Here is an 18,262-nt window from a genome sequence, read left to right on the forward strand (position 1 = left end):
AGGCTCTTCAGGGCAGTGCTCACGGCCCCAAGCTGCCAGAGTTCAACAAGCAGTTGGCCAACGCTCTCAGAAATATAGTCTGATTTTTGAGTCGTCCTGTGTAGAGCCAGGAGTTGGACTCTATGATCCTTATAAGTTCCTCCCAGTTCTGAATATTCTATAATTCTATGAAATAGGAAGCATTACTTTCTAAGCTACCTATTTAGTTCAAATACCAGCTCTGACATCCAGGTTTCCATAATGTCAGCACTGCCACCAGGTGTGGTATGGATTCAAGTGTTATTACTTTTCTTCACTTATCATTAAAAATTGAATATTCAAAACACCACAAATCCGTAGAAGCCAAGATATATTCCAGCCTTAATAAAACAGACTCCACATCAAGCAAGAAAACAGTTTGTACTAACTTTTTCAGTCAAAATATGTTTGAAATGACTCTTCATCATGCCCGGAACACCTTCCATGACACTCTACACCTGCTGATGAACATCCAAGATTAATTTTCATCCTGATCCTATGGAAAAAAATCAGTTGTGAGGGTCTTGTTCTGGCAAGAAGACGAAGTTTTGCAGCTAGATTTTTAGATTAGATTTGCTGTATACATATTGGAGGTTGAAAGAGGGGAAAAAAAAAATCAATAGCTGTAATCTAACAAAGACATATACTGGTTAATAAAATTAATAAAAGAAAAATGAAAACATTTAAAACATTCTTGATTGCTTCATACAATACAGTTTGAGTTTATAAATTCTGCATTAAAAAAAGATGAGTAACTGTCTAGTTTTGCAGTAGACATTTAAGCCTTTAAAATACAAATCTTTTAAAGGATAATTATCAATTTTTCATGATACAACACACAATCATAATTAGCTCAGTACATTTAAATCCATCACTTTAAAGAACATCTTAATGCTATCTCATTTTGAATTGAGGTCTTTCAGTAAATAAAGGAAGCAGCAGCACAAGTTTCACAGATGGATTATAAGACTTCTTTGTAGGCTCAAAAGATAAAATTACAGCCAATTTTTGAAATGAAATAGCATATTTAGCTAGTGGAAAAAGCACAGAGATAATTTAAGTAGTTGTCAATATGTTATTCTTAAGTACTGTCAAATTTTGAAAGGTCTGGTTCTTCCAAATTTTACTATTCACACTGATACACTAAATGCATATCTTTAAATTTTAGTTTGAAATGTATTTTAAACAATGTTTCAAACCATAGGAGTATGGCAGCATTTGTACAGTATTTTTCTACACCTTCTTATTGGTGACAGCTGTGAAAAGGTTCAGATTTTACTCCCAAATATATAAAAATCCACTTTTAAGACTCTTGAATTCAAAGGTCCCATGTGTTTAATGAAACATTTAGAGCAAGTGTGAAATCCAAAAAGCTTTTCTCTAGTCATTCTTTCAAAAATCCTCTTTTAATCAGAAGCATAACTAAAGCAAGATGGATGACATCAGCTTACCTTACCAGTGTCTGTGCCAGTTTTTCAGCCTCTGTACCAGTACTCATGTATGCAGATAGAAAACAATTTATACACAGAATGAGGAAGATAAAGTAATTACAACTCACTCATTTTGTAGCCAAATCAGTGTTAATTAAACAGGCTATTGTGAGAAAGGCTAGATAAAAGTTGCATCTTATAAAGCCAAAGCAAATGTTTTAACTTACAGTTTTAATATAGCAATCAAAGAAAATTCCAAATACTGTACAGTGAAGTGTAATATAATACACTATATACTGTTATAATACACTATTGTTACATTACAAATAAAAAAAATCAAATATAATTAGTACAGCAATCACAAATAAAACAAAACCAAAGTATGCTGGATAACAGCCAGTGCTGTGAAGATGGTATCATTTCTATGCTAGTTTCTTTTTAAGTCAACACGTAAAGCACCTACTGTTTAAAAAGATTTGTTTGCTAAATATATACACTATTAATTCTTATTTATACATTTTAAATAGCATTCCCTCCTAAAAGTGCACGCTTTCATTTCTTAACAATAATCCCCGTTAAACAAAATAATTCTGAAAATACCACTCACTCCAAACTTTTATTGCTCAACCGCAGGCATAAGGGCTCAGAGGGAATCCTGCATTCTACAGATCATAAGCAGCTTCTTCAGTTTTAAGAAGTTAAACTGATATTCACAAGCAAAACAAAGAAATCACTATTTTGTTACTGTTGGCTGTTTCTTTTTTTCTTTTATTTTTTAAAGGGAGGGATCAAATTCATGTTATTTTCAGAAAAGCACATAAATTTGCTCTTTTAAAAATGGGAGCCAACCAAACATAGAGATAAGAGGGGAATCTTCTTAAAATGATCAATTTTGATTCCTTACATTTCAACCTAAGCATGTCTGCCAACTGTAAGCATACCTCGAATTTCATTAACTGACATTTCCACAAGAAACTGAGAAAGCAACAACGAGCTCTGCTAACCTTGTGACAACGATAATGGGTCCTACTTCTTCAAAGATTTTAAATGAAATATTTTCCTGTGGAAAGTTTGCCCGTTATATACCTATAGGGCTGTTAGCAGACAGCCTTGCAGCACTGTGCCTTTGTGAAACTGCTGGCATGTTCTTTTGGAGACTGTGTCTACTTCACATTGTGTATATTGGAACCACAAACATACGCTGCTTTTTCATGTCCGTAACACTGTGAAACATCCCAAATGTATTTATGTTATTTCATTTAAGAAGTTGCTGTTTCTTTTCTCTTCACTGAAATTCAAGTAATTCTTAGAGAAACAGGACTATTAAAAAAAAAAAAATTAAAAAAAAAAATCAACCTTACTAACTAAGGCATTTTAAGTAGTAAAACTCTTGCATTTGCTTCCAAAACCTCCAAATGATTCATTCTCCTGGGGTTTCCCATTTGGATTTTTGTTTGTTTTTCGCTGTTGTTGGGTGGTGGGGTTGTTGTACTGGGCCTGTATTTTCAGTAGTCATCTCTCATTTAGGTTACACTCACTAAGCCATAGTAAATTTTAAAATGTTCAAGTAATTTATATCATCTTTGTCATGAGATGCTGTATTAAAAAGTGGTTGGCCCCTAGACAAGAAAGTAAGCAAGGTTAGCGCTCAAAGAGAATGTAGAGCCACAGCCTAAATTCAGAGGTAACCCAGCAGCAAGAAGTTGGGCTGGATGTTTTTTGTTGCTGTTTAGGAGAAAGGTGTACATTTCAAATCATTTCAGAAGCTCCGTTCACAGGGGGCTTCACACCCACAGTGAGTCAACACCTTCCGTGCCCTTCTACCCCACCACAGTTTTCCTGACTCTAACAGGGAAGTTAACACGCACGTGGGTGCTTATGCAGGCACACTGATTCATTTCAAATTACAACTGCATCCACTGGAAGCAATTAAAGGAAACATCTGTTCAAATTTATACTTCAGTGTTCTTTATTTCACTTCTCCTGTACAGTTACACATCTTGCCAGCATGTAGATGAAGCTTAGCCTTACTTGAGAGTATCAAAAGCCATCTTTCTCAAAAACACTAATATTTAAATGCGTGAGAAAGCTATGTGAAATAAGAACACTGCACCAAAAAATGCACAATCCTACATGACACGAAAAGAGTTCATTTCAGCAGATGTTGTAATTTTGACATCATTTTACCATTCCTCTGTGAGACAATTTTGTTCTAGGAACTGGAGAATTCTGATCTATGTGAGATTAGTGGATCCCAGAGATGACAGTAAGTGTGAGTCAAGCAGAGCTATTATCTGTGTCTACTTCTATTTAGTTAAGATTGAAAATATCGAGTTACTGCTGAAATGGGAAGCGTGTCAAAAGCAAACCAAGCCTTCCTCTTTACACAGTAAAAGGCACACAAACTTCTGCACCCTTACCACAAAGGCATTAAAGTAAGCACCTTTCCTTGGAACAAGGATGATGTGCAATAAATACTTCAATTTATTTCAAAATTAAAATTCTCTCATATACAGTGCTCATATTTATTTTTAACTGAGGAAGATTTTTCTAAAGGAAAGATTGAAAGTGTCAAAGTGATAGCAGTCTTCTCTAAAACGCAAAAGATTCGGGTGACTCCTTCCCCTCAGCCCCTCCTCACTTAAGTTCCTTCCCAGGAACGCTCCACTGCCAGACTTTTCTAAACTTCAAGCTGTGACAAAGCACAATCCTCTGCTCAACATTTTATATACAGAAATAGCCTTCAGACAGCTAGACTGATTCATGGGAGACTAAATGTTTTCAGAAGTTGTGGCAAGCTTCCAGCTGCTGCATGTGCATCCTGTTTCTCATTGAATAAGCACTGCCAGTTAATCAATGCATCAGCAAGGTTGGTTCTGGTGTGCCAGATTACTTTATACGTTTCAAGTTGCCAAGTCACTAACTTACAGATTTGAGGCCTTCAGTTTTTGCATTTATTTGTGAAAATGTGATTCTTCTATTTTACCTATAAGTACCTACACCTATAAATTGTTACATATTCACTCCCTCCGCATAAGAAGTTAGTCAAGAGAGAAATTCAAATTTACTTCAACAAAATGGGGGGGCTATCCTTTAAGTGGATCACATCAGTTTTTTGTTTTTTTTTTTTTAAACATACAAAAATAAATCCTCATGGGGCATTTTGCATACTAATGCTCAGAACAGTTTAAGTGATTAGAAATGTAAAAAGTGAAGACTTTTCTGAATACAAACATATACAATACAAACATTTCTGAACTGGTAAAAACCCACATGTGCACAAACACTGACTTCAATTTCTTAAATGCTCTTAATTCCTTTGAAGCTGCATTAACATCTTTCATCCATTCAATGTTATTTTACCATTAGAAGAAGCAACAATAGTGCACTTAAATGTGACTATGAAGATAGGAAGCAAAGTGCAATATCAGATAAACATTCCATCCTTAGGGAGCAAGCATAATGGCTCCTTCTTAAAAATTAGCACTGCGGGTCTGATGAACACACTACTTATGTGGATACCAGCTATAAGATTACAGACACAGGGAAACCTGCATCCCAAACTGAAGCCAATCGAGGTGGGTAGTCTTTATAGCCAATGAAACACATGTATTCCTTGTGACATTCCTTGTTGCCACTGAGTAAACAGCTAGCTTCCAAAAGCTCAACTATTAACAAATGCTTGAGGAAAATGTGTTTTAGAGAGTCGTTTCCTTCCAATAAATCGCTCATTTGCTCTGAAGAGGGCAGCCATTATTTGTTTGGGTTCTTTGTTGTTTGGTTGTTTGTTTGTTTGTTTTGCCAGTTACTGACCAATGCTAGTAATTGAAGCCTTTTAAGAGAAACTGATTTGCTAATGAACTTTTGTTGTTTCTTACAATTGCCAACTTCTCTCCTGTTGTTGCATTTAAAGTCATAAAACATTTGAACCAGCTCAGTATTTGGGAGGAAATATGCATCAAAACGGCGGTGTTGGCTCAGACAGCCATGCATAACCACACCATGTTCACTTTATCTTCACCATAAACTTTCTTAACTTGCTTAAACTGACATATGCAGAAATTAGAATTGACTACAGTTACACTTATTCCAAGATTTCTGACAAGTGTATACAGCTGTATGAATGAAAATGTTTTTATCTGAGGAAGTGCCAGTACAATGTAATTAAAGAAATGTATATGTCACACAATTTAAGACAAGTTTAGTTTCAATTGTTTTTTTATGTGTAGCTCGTATTTATAGTGTATTCTTGAGTGGAATTAAGTACCTGGGACAGGATTAACCTTGTCAAGTTTCTAGTTTTGCCTGGTTTAGCCTTTCCAGTAGCCTCAACTAGCACGGTAAGAATCTCGCATGGGCTTAAATTTTAAGACTTACATGGAATTAAGAATTACAAAGAACTTTCAATAACCCACATTACAGCAGATATTCATCTCAGTGCATTTCCTAATAACTAATTTACAGGTAACAGAGCCAGCCTGGGCAGCAGCATGGTAATATTAAAAGCTATTGCCAATCACACACTTGCTTATCATGCACTGAATAAGATGATATAATTTTTTGACATACGTACAAGATTCAATAACTAATCACTTTGTGTGGCCCAGCCAATAAACATTACATTTGAACAGTAATTTCTTCTACCCTTATTAGATTTTAACCTATCAAGAGTGATCCATTGGCTCAGTTACATTAGTAATTCCTGCATCTTGACTATCCATCTCCTCAAGCTCCTCAACAGAATTTCCCTTTTGTGCTTTAGACTTTGCAGGGAAAGTTGTTCCCACAGAATTCACCATGTTATCACCAGCTGACTCAATATTCAAGTGTTCAGTACCACCCGGTGCAGAAAACGGTTCAGGCAAGCCAGCCTGAAAGCTCCCAGTTTTAGCAGTTGAACTCACTGCCTCTACTTTTCTTTGAGATACATCAACTGATGCTGACTGCTCTGTATTCTGATCCCGCAAATGTCTATCCATTGAAGCCTGAATAGAGGAGACCATTTCCTGCAACTTTTTTCTCTGTGCCTCAATCAAAGTAGGGTCGAGCTGCCTGCTGTCTCTCATTGTCACAACTCCAGGAGCTATTCGGATCAGCTCACTCTTACCAGAAGCAGCTGGGAATACAGAAGGCTCAACTTTAGCAGGACTGAAGTCTGTTTCTGTACTATGCTTTCTTAAAAGTGGTGTTTCCCTGGCTCTTTGATCATGTTGTTGACTACCAGATGCAGTTCCTAGCGAATGGCCCTTTCCTTGAAATGCAGTTATGTTATGTAGCTGTTCAGATTTCTTTTTCACTACTCCACCACTACCCAGCTTCAGCATTCCATGAGATGGACTTGCTTCCCTGCTCCGTGAAGTAGCTTCTGCTCGCACTTGACTTAAGGCCTCTTTAACCAAGTCTTCGACATCAGGACCGATAGGAAAGTGCCAGCAGCATCCACACACAGCTCTAATCGATCTTCTGCCGCGTTGTACACAAAGTTTTTACCGGGCAGATGTGGAAAAGTACAGTGCTTGCCATCGACCAAACCTATAAAGATTAAAAAAAAAAAGTTATTCAAAATGTTGCCATATTTTAAAGGCATGCTCACAATACACAGCAATTACTGTATTTAAAATTATCCCATCCAAACCGGAGAAAACAAACTTTTTGCTGTTGGGGAAAAACAACTACAGCCATATGATGTCACCATCCACAGTGATGCTGCTTTCTATGCTGATTCTAATGAACTGACAGGATTGCAGTACTACTGGATAAAATAACCAACTTGACAGGACCTGCAGGTCTAATGCAACAGAAGCTGAAGAAACACTATCAGCTTGCAGTAGCACCAGGAAAGCCAAAAACCATCACTACCCAGAGTTCGCTGCTGATCCCCTCAAAAAACCCCAAAACCCACCAATGGGAAACTTCCAAAGAGAGTACATCTCAAATCACTGTACATTTCAAATCTGGAGAAGTATTGTTTAAGATCCCTTCCATACCAGTTAAAATAGCTGGGTTTTGGTGTGTACAACTACAATTAAACCTGAACAAGTTGCTATTCCTTATTTCTTGCCTTCTCAGAGAGAAAGTGTTGCTAGATTAAAAAAAAAAAAAAAAAAAGTTTCAAACTTACTATGCTCAGTAGTCCTAGAGATTGTAAGTATTAACCTTTACAAAACAAACATGAGACATTATTTTCATTATTCTACTTCTGTTTTGACAGATTGCTAAAATTCAGAGTTCACTAGGAAAATTTCAGTTCTGAAGCTGTTGTCTCAAAGAAAAAGATCAGTTTTCCAGTTTTTTTAATCACTAAAAAAAAAAAAAAAAACCACCTGGAATTGCACAGAGTAGATGATGTCAACAAAACCCTTTTTCTATGTTATCCAAAACAGAATCAAAACAAATATTCTACGCATCAATAAAAAGGTCACTCAAATAATATGAAATGTAATTAAACAGTCTTTATGCTGATTACTCAAATGACCAGTCCAGTTCTGCCTCCAAGGCTTCCAAGTTCACACATTCCTACAACTGCAGAGAATCTACAGATATTTTCTTTATTTCAAGAACTTCAGACAGAGCTCCTGTGTTTACAAATCATGGGAACTGATAGCCAACCAGCCAAAACACACTACAGAGCAAATTTCAACTCCAACCACCTAAGTTAGCCTGAAGAACAAAACTGAACAACACCGATTTATCAACTCAACCTTCACCTGCAAAAGAGAGCGCTGTAGGAGCTTCTATGACCAGTCCTGAAAACCAAATGCGATCTCAAACTGTATCTGCTAAATCAAACTTGAATCAATTAATAGTACCTATGCTTGATGGACAGCTTTGTTACAAATATTCAGTATAATAGCTGCATCACTGCATTAAACAAAAACATAACAAACGTGTAAGGAGCTTCTTGATGTGAAAAAAAAAAAGTTGCACAGTTTGTTGTTTGATGTGGAAATTAAGTAGTTTATAAAATGCTAAAATCATGCAAGTATCTTAATGCTGAAATCATAGTTCTCCCTACCACAGTGTCAGCAGTACAAGATATCTGAACAAACAGAAATGCAATAACATTCAAACACAGAACGTCACCTTCCACGGCCTTAGTTCTTACAACGTCAGGTGGCAAAAATAACTTTTAAGCCAGGCATTTTCTGTGAGTTAATGACTAGCTGGGTTAACATCTCTTGCATTTGTTTCAGGTTCTCAGATCCAGCTAGTCATTAATCAGTCCAGAATTGGGCATCGTTTAAGCTAAATCACTTGCCACAAACAACATAAAACCTTTACTGTACAAGCTTAGTAATAGGAAGAGAACTAAAACAAAGCACATTCGCTGTAAGACACCTGCAGGTCCATTTTATTTCTCAGACTTGTAATTCAGTGAGATGCATTATGCAGTGAGTACATGACACATTTTGCAAACGTAACAGAAATGATGTGATAAAACACTTGTTTCCAGAAATAACCAAGGGTAAGTTGATATAACTGCTTAGTAGCAGTAAGAAAGCAGCAAAGGAAGCTTTATAACAGATGAAACCAAAAGAGCTAACCAGAATTGCAAAGACTTGAACAATAAACTTCAAATGAAGGAAAGAACTCAATACTAAATGCTTTGTAAAGAATCAGATGTTACTCTTTGTAGTAGCATTTTTACAGCCATCTGAAATCTAATATATTAAATACTGTAATTGTTCGCTACATTATTCCACATACAGCCCAAAATGAGATATTTATCTACACAAGTGGATGGGTAGCTTTTCTTTGAACAACAATCTCAAGAACACAAAAAAACAAACTTAACCAACCACTTCAAACATACACTAACCCTGTATAAAATGCCTAATAAGAAGCAGACTAAAAAGATAAACTCCTCGTTCAGCAAGTGTTTAAATGCATAACAGGAACAGACTACGACTTTTTCTTGGTGTTTTTTTTTTTAATCTTTCCAGTTGACTTGCTGAAGTTGTTTATCCAAGTCAGTAAATTTAAATGGAGATGTATGGTTATTTGCAAGATATTTAAGCTGATTAAGTTGTAATCTGATTCCCCATTCGTACAAGACAGTGTACAAGGAGTCTTACAACATCACAGAAAGTAAAGATGTACCATGCCAATAAACAACAATTTACCGTGTTAAAGGTTTGAAAACAGACAAACAAAGAGAGAAAAACAAAAAAATACCTGTGGTTTTCTTCATTATGCTGTAGAATACTCCACCCTGCTGAAACAATTGAGGAAGCCCCTTTGCATAAGACCAGACGTCTTCTCCTGTAAAAGTCAAACACAATCATTAGAATTAAACACTCTTATTTTAAGTTTATAGGCAATGGTTGGAAAACATAACTGCCTGAGTAAAAGCTGAGTCCTCACTTGTCAATGCAATTAAAAATTTGAATTGTTATTGCAACTTATACAACAGGAACCCAGGACACCTGAGCAGCTTTCAAGAAAAGCACAGTCTGCAGACAGACCTCTTAGGTTCTAGCACAAAGGTTCCCAAATTTGATTTGATTCAAGCTGCAGTGCCTGGTTCTTTGCCAGGCTGTAAACTGAAGTCTCCATTCCCTTCCTATCCTTTCCTCATGCCAGAGACTCTTCCAAAATTCAAGTATATATCCTTGCATGTCAGTTGTACACCCCGACACCTTTCCCAAAACCATGTCTCCATTACATAGTTGCTGTACAGGCTTCACCCTGCAGTTGCAGCATTGGTCTCCACGCAGGCAGCCAGGTAGGAGCTGTAGCCACGCTGTGCTCTTCTGGGCACATACAAATGAAACAGCAATTCTGGGGGCCCATCAGCCCTACAGAACTTGCGTTTCAATGCCATTGCTGAAATCATTGAAAACTGCGACAACTTTAGATGTTGCTGGAAGTTTATTAAAAAAAAAAAAGAACAAGAATAAAATAAAATAAAATACACTCTAGAATACTGTAAGGGATGTAAAGAACTGAGCAATTTGACTACGATGACAATAGCAGTGACCTGACAGAGCACCTAATAAATGAGGTAAGAGCTGCACTTTAACCTATGCTCTCCTCCTCACTTTGCTAACCATTCACCTGCCTTGCAGAAGCAACACATGGTGTAGTGACAAAGTAGTGCAAATGCTAGCAAGTTCCATCCTCCTGATGCACAATAATTAAAGGATATTCATTCATTCAAAAATGCTTTTCCTTACTTCATATCAAACCTTCTGGGAAAGTATTGAGATACTTGAAATAGAAATTACATCCTTTTGTAGGCATTAAGTTCTCAATAACCATTCGTCTCAATTTTCTGTTAGGATAGGGAATGTAAAATCAGTGGATGTAGTTACTACATGGAATATAGATAGCTGGAAAGCAAGAGGATGCAAAATATCATCCATCTAAATTTCTTTGCTTGTTATTAAGGGCAAAATAGAAGCTATAGCTTACATGTGCTGAATATACTGAATGAATCCTTTCTTCCCTTTTGTTCACTGCACATCCCACAAGGTATCTGCAGCTACCATGCTAGCCACCACCTCAGGTAAGAGGCCAGGTGACCACCACAGCAGCAGCACTTTGTTTGTTGCAGGGCCTCCTGGGCACTCCCTGCTCGCTGTGCTCCCCAGCAGAATACTTTTGCCACTGCAGGCATTATTCAAGACCCCCTTCTCTATAAAAAGGAATTGCATACCTTCCTGCTTTCCCTTTAGATATCATATACAGAGGAGCCCTACACAATCTGGTTCATCATAAACATATCCCATTAAAGCATTACATGCCGTTTCATTCCATTCTTTCACACATCAAGCTCAGAGATTCACCAACTAAGCACTAAAACGACAGACTGATCCAGTCAGACGTCCACTTCCCAGAAAGCGCACGCAGCCAACAAACCACCTGCTACTTCCTTACTTCCCTGACCTACTAAGAAGGGTGTCTTATCTTTTGAACTTATCCTGACAACCCCCACCTCTGGATTCACTCACAAATTCAAAGCTCCTCCTAAGCTCTCACTGACCTCACTAAAGACAGCTCAAGGGAGCAGTCTCTTGTCCTCCTCACAACTGCCACAGTTTCCTTCTTTTTCATACAGCTGCACAGGAGGGAAATCACTGATGAGAATACATTTTCCTATTTTCTACCATTTCAAAAGAGGCTCACTGCTATCCTGCGTCTCTGTTCTCAATTACATTTGGAAACAGACGTCTCTCTATTCAGTGGCTCCACACTATCACAGCTGTGGCCCTTTGCTTTCCCCTCAAGCAGCAGCAACCTGAAGTCCTCCTTCTGTCAGCTTAAATACTGTACACAGGAACCAAAATAACCACTACAATTGATAAGCAGTAAGACAGTCTTCAGTCTGCTTTAGCTTGGAGAAGCCACAGCCAGCAGCCACAGTAGCTGACTCTATTTGCAGACTCCTGTGCTGCTGTGTTTAGCAATCCATTTTTATTGCAGGGTTCCCACAAGACCCCCACTAGGCCTTCAGTAAAGGCCCAGTTTTATAAATTAGAGGCATTCTCCAAGAAGAAATGATATCCGTATGCTCCAGGCCGGCTTTTTCAAGCCTTTCACCAGAGAAGCACCACTGTTTAGACAGCCTTTGATGCAACACTAACAAGGACTAGGACTACATGCTGGAAAGTACGGAGAGAAGGGCTCAAGAAACAAAAGCATCAGCCACCGAAAGAAACACAAAAAACCTACACTGTTTTGCTAGAGATCTCAGATTGGAACACCAAAAATAACCAAAGCAATTGCAACTGGACTTTCCCAGACTCAAGTAACTACTGGGTAGGATTGAACTGGACTGTGTTTGAGGTCTACACATTTTTGCTCCCATTTGAGTTTCACTGTTTGTTTTGGTTTTGTCTACAGTGCAAGATGCTTAAGGGCCACAAGTTCAGTTGGAAGATCATTTAGATTACAAACTCCCTCAGATGCTGCATTTATCAGAGACGATGTTCTCCACACTATTCTCACCACAGCACACACTCCCTCAGACCAGAGTTCAGCCCCACAACATGAGGAGTGGCAACAAACAAAGAGTACTCTACCCACAAGCACGCTCCATGCACTGCTTCCAGGAGCAGGTGCCCACTAACCTCTGCCAGTCCATCACTTTGCACAGCAGAGGAGACATGCAGGAGTGCAGAACAAACCAAAAGTTCAGCTGGTAAGCACAAGTTACAGGGAACCACAGCTGGCTCTAAAACAGGCTGTTTCAATCCAAGCAAATCCTGGTATCAATCAATATTCTTAATTTAAACCTGGTTATTTGGATTTCACACGCACCGATGGATTTATCAGTGCAAAAACAACCAGACCAGAATAGATTCATATTTGGCTTGCACACATCCAGGTGGCTTTGCATGGGTGTAATTACATCAGTTTGAAAATACTATGTTTTTACTATGTTAATGCAGAATTAAACTTCCTGTAGTGATTTCCTTGACGATTGTATGTTTTGAGCTAAACAAAAACAGGGGAGAAAGCTTAAAAAAAAAAAGTCAGTATTAATATGGTAAGTGGTTCAGAAATTACAGTATCTGATTTCCCAAAGCTCATTTTCAACTGATATGCATAAAAACAAAATACCAAGGTTTAAAATTTTAATGAGTTAGCTAGCTGAGACCAGAAAAGAAAAATCCTAGTAACTAAAATAGGAAAGAAACATCTACTCAGACAAGAGAAGGCTCTGTATGTAATCATATCTTTTAAACATCCAGAATGAGTAGCTATAGAACTCCAAATACAAACTTTCACTACGGGCATTGGGTGGGGGAGAAACAAAACAGAAAAAGTTAGTTCGATCCAAAGCTAGTTCAATGAGATGCATGTTCTCATCTGACCATGTTAGATGATACAAGTTACAGCAAGAGCACATGGGATACTCTGACTCTCAAAACTCTGCAGCACTGTTCTTTAACAGTGCAAAAGCACAACTGAGGAATACTGTGGTTTCTTGTCCCAGAAAGGCTGAATATAGCAGCTGAGGAACTGGCACCTGAACCCCACTATGAAAGTGTAATGACTTGGAGTTTTTAAAGCTTGTCTCTCATCTGAAAAATAACAATAGGAAGTAGTTGACTGCCTGGATCTTTTCCACAAGTATTGCTGAAGGAAAATGACGCCCTGATGTGAAAAGCGACTACATAAAAATAGCACCTTACACAATAGCTGCACACATTGTTAGAACTAGTTGGTCAATGGTTTGCTGCCACTTTTAGTTGTGCTAGTAACACAAAATGGATAGGGAAGCGTGAGGTAAACTCTATTCTAACTTGTGCTTCCCAAGCAAAATCCCACAGCAGTGACAGCCAGAGATAAAAGCTGATGCTGGAATACAAGATCAGCTCATGCCTTATAGACAAGCATACGTAAAAATAATAATAATAATAATAATAATAAATATATATATATATATCAGACACCTTCATGCTGAAGTCACTAAGATATTTTAAAGCACTTGAGAGTATTTTGTAAGCCAATAAATAACTACATTTTCAAGAGTATTTCTTGAGAACAGGAAAACACTAAGTTTCATTTTCAAATCAAGAAACCCAGCCTAGCCTTCTTCTGCACTTTGGAACTGCGGCACCAACATCAGTGGATGAGTTGCTGAGTGGCTCAGCATGCTCTTTCTTGCCAGAGGTATGGGAGGGAACAAGCAGGCTTGGAAAAAAAATTAAAGTTCTGCAATATGAACTTCTGACAGGTCACTCTATGATTATGCCATGGTTTTGTTTCTAAAACATCACGTGCTTTGGCCACACCAAATCCCTCCAGCAGAAGAGAAGTCCCACTCTTAAACAAAAACAACTGCAACAAACATTACTGTTCAACTTGTTTAGACAACTAAATGGCAATTATTGTTCTGCTTCCTGTTACTAAACAGCAAGAACTGCTCAACTTAATAAAGAAAAGTCATTTCAAAATAGCACACTCATACATGCTGGGGAGGAAGGGAAAAAAAAAAAAAAAGCAAGGCCAAGAAAAGCTGTCTTTTGTCAGTCACCAAATTAAAATATTTAGTTATCCAGAGAGCCTGGCACACAACTGAAGGCCCAAGTCTCCTGAGCCCAAACAGGAAAATAAAACCACAGGCAACCAGGAGAAGTTCATTTGTTTTGAATGATTAATGGCCATTTATGAGAATGACAATTTATGAGCATAGCTTTGCTACCCTACGTCTACATTTGGGATTCAAATATGCATTTAGCTACTTTCAGTTTCTCCTCTGCTTGCATTCTCAAACGATATATTTCACAGTTCCTTAAAAAGACCAGATCTTGATGCAAAATTAGCACATCAGCTACAGAGAAAACGTTGTATTGATCAGCTTAAATCAACACAACTCCCAAGGGAAGAAATGCTACGATTCTTTATCCTAGGAAGGCGAGAATTGAGTCCTCAAACTTCCCACAAGCAGACAGGCAACGCCCCCCTCTCACACCTGCTCTGATTTCCTGTAACCTGGGGGAGACGTAAGGAGAGTGAGCACGCAGCTCACACACATACACCTCAGATGTGTGCTTTACTGACCCTGGAAAAACAGATATCACAAGTAGAGAGACAGTCAGAAGAGGAAATACACCATCTCCTAAACAGTTACTGTTTCAAGAGGATTTTATAGCAAAGAACAACTATCTGACATACACATTTTAAGAAGTAACAACACACATACACAAAAAAAAATCACTGATGGCATGTTAACTGTTGTTGTATTAAGAGGAATAAAGCCACTACCCTGTTCCATGGTTACAGATTAGATGGATGCAATACTATTTTGTAAAATTGTAATTTCTATTTAAAAAAGCAATTTAAAATACAACCTGAAGCCAGCCTTACCCATCAGTGTTGCTAGAAGACACAGAGAGTACATCTCCTTATCAACTTGCTCCTGCAGCTCCTTCGATGAGATTTTACTGGTCACTGCCACATCGTCATGTTTCACGGCGTGGGCTGTGTGTGCTGCAGCAGGCTGGCTGCTCTCCTCTTTACCTTTCAGGATTTCTATGGCAATTCTGTCACCATGCTGCAAAGGCACAGGTTCATTTTCCATGCCTTCTTTGGGAGGCAAAAGCTCTTTAGGAGGAAAGCCATAGCGAATACATTGCAAATATGGAGGAATATTAAACTCTCTAGCTATGCTTTCCTGTAGTTCCAAGAAAGTGGTAGTGCACTTCAGGGTAAGCATGGACTGCCTCCCATCATTTGTTGTTATTCGGATTTTCTTTTCCTTTGTAGATGTTGGCGAATACGGGGTTTTTGTTGGCGTAGCAGGTGCAGATGATGGCCCCTCACGAACAGCCCCCGGAGACACAGTCCTCGGTTGCCCTTTGTGCTCTTGTTTTATTTTTTCACTTTTCCGTTTCTGCATCACAGAGGCCTGGTCTGCAATGTTCTGCTGAATAGTTCTTTCAGTTTTGCTCATATTTAACTCCTCCTTGTGCAAAGTTTTTGTCTTCTGTCCAGTCAAGATAATTTTGGTTGGAAGTTGCGATTCTAACTCCTGTCCTTGCTGTACCTCCCCAGCTCTTTGGGCATGAGCACCATCAATATTTACAGGGGTATAATCATCAGGATTCTTTTTGGCAGTTTGATGCAATATCGTGTTGACAACTTTCTGAACAAGAATCTCACTACCAAACTCACCAGGGAAGTGTTTGGTGACAAGCTTCATGGCAACATCATACACGTTGCTGTTCAAAGAGGTGTCACTTTCGTACTGAAACCAATAGACCGTCTCTCTCACCACTCTTCCACTCCACTCGAGAGTAATGGGAAACGCTTCGGGAAGGTTATCATACTCTTTACCTTCCCAGTAGTGCTTGAATCCACAGCCACACTTGCCACCTGTAGACCTAGTGTTAGTTCTGTCACCATCCAAATACGAAACAGAGCCGTCTTCTCGGACACGACGCACTAGGTTACTGTGACACCAGTTACACGTAGTCAAACTACTCAGGCTGTAGTCTGGTACCAGCACATCCTTTGCAGGGCTGTAAGAACACACCAAATTGTTCAGGGGAAAGCTGTAATTTTTGTCAGGCCGTAGCTGACCGTGGGTATTTTTTGCCAGATTATACAATTTTCCCCCTGGAGCCAACCACTCTGGAGGCACATGATGTTCTGAAAGGGCTCCACACATCAGGCACCTGTGAAGGCGGTTGTCCATCACTGCTTTTTTGGCAGCTGCCGTGACTTCTTCAGGCTGGACTCCTATTACCCCAGTCCTTCTGTAGAAGTACTGATGCACATCAGCTACAAGACTGGGGTGAATACCGTGTTTACTCATGAAAACCTCCTCCATTGCAGCAACCAGCCTCATCAAATACTTATCTTGCAAGCTTCTGTCTCCTCCGATAACACAACCACCGTCCTCCTCTAACTTGATGTATTTTTTGATGAGGTCTTGTGGAACTCCCCAGGCTTTAGGCAGGAGCTTCCTAGGCAGTTTAGGTAAAGCAGAACCTTTTATTCCAACCAGAGGAATATAATGGTTACGTCCCGAACTACTCCAGGCGATGCAGATCGGCTTGTTCAACATGCCATCTTTTCCCATACATTTTTCTAGGGGTACCAGACCAGGGAGGAATGTTGCCGAATAGTCTCCGGAGCTCCGCATTCCGCTCAGTGAGTCTAACAGGATGATAGGCCGATGAAGCACGTTGGCCAGGCCAAAGATGTGAATATTCCTAAGGCCCATGGGCACACCTTCCGGAGGAACAAACAACGGGTCGCACTCATTGATGATGTCCTCCCACTCGGCCACATCGATAAAATCATGGAAGAGCGCCTTGTAGTGACTCAGGTTCTCCTCAAAATGCTTCTTCAGGTTCTCTCGCAGAGCGTGCCAGAACAGTTCCCTGCCCACGAGCGCCCGCGAGACCGCGTGGACCAGACAGTGGCCGTCTCCATCCACGTGGACGGGAATGAGGCACTCCTGGCTGTTGTTGGCCTTCTTGATGTCTTCCAGAGTGTCATGCAGGTAGATGAGGCTGCCGGAGCGGTCCTTGCCGTAGCCGACGGTCTCGACGTGCTCCGGCTCGATGAGGAAGGCGCGGTCCCCCAGCAGGGAGCAGTCGAAGATGTCTCCCTGGTTCATCTCCGTGAGGAGCTTGGCCTTGCCCGTCTGCTTGTCCATGCCGTAGCGGGCCAGGATGGGGGCCAGCAGCTTGCAGTGGTAGTTGGAGAGGCCCAGCACCTTGACGAGCTCGGTGTTCCTGCGGGGCGGCCCGGCGCCGCTGACGCCCAGCAGCGCGTTCCGCAGCAGGTTGTGCAGCACCAGGTCGGGGTCCGTCACCTCCTCCACCGCCAGCAGCTGCCGCTGCTCGTGCCGCTGCCCGCAGTCCGTGCACTCGATGCTGCCGGCGCCCTGCGGCCCGTGGGCCGGGAAGAACAGCCGCGCCTGGCATTTGGGGTCGGGGCAGGTGCCCGAGAAGATGCGCCGCTCCCGCTTCTTGGCGGCGGCCGGAGGCGGCGGCTGCGGCTGCTGCTGAGGAGAAGGCGGCGGCGGCGGCTGCTGCCGGGGCTGGGACATCTCTCCGCTCCGGCCGGGCTCGTCCCACCCGCGCTCCTCCGCCTCACGGGCTCATCCCCTCCTCCCCGGATGCCGGAACCGCCGCCGGCCGCAGCGCCCCATCCACCGAGCGCCCTCCTGCCACCGCCCCGCCCGCCGACGCGGAAGCCGCCGGCACCGCCGCTCGCCGCCGCTCCGCCGCCTCGGCCGTTGCCCGTAACGCAACGGCCTCTCTCACTTCCAGGCCGACGGCGCAGGCGCGGCGTCGCGCGGCCGTTGGGAGCTGTAGTCTTCCCCGGCGCCGCGACCCGCAGCACAGACG

At 40.6% G+C, this 18,262-nt stretch overlaps 1 protein-coding gene across 1 annotated transcript; it reads right to left on the reverse strand.

The window, feature by feature from the left end:
• Positions 1-1,664: 1,664 nt before the first annotated feature.
• VCPIP1 (valosin containing protein interacting protein 1) lies at positions 1,665-18,260 on the reverse strand. The gene is given in 4 exon segments (XM_010709017.3): positions 1,665-6,879; positions 6,882-6,980; positions 9,624-9,710; positions 15,267-18,260. Coding segments are annotated over 4 exon segments (3,648 nt in total). The 5' UTR covers positions 17,962-18,260; the 3' UTR covers positions 1,665-6,112.
• Positions 18,261-18,262: the final 2 nt, after the last annotated feature.

This window comes from Meleagris gallopavo, chromosome 3 (assembly GCF_905368555.1).
Source record: "Meleagris gallopavo chromosome 3, MGAL_WU_HG_1.1, whole genome shotgun sequence".
NCBI lineage: Eukaryota > Metazoa > Chordata > Aves > Galliformes > Phasianidae > Meleagris > Meleagris gallopavo.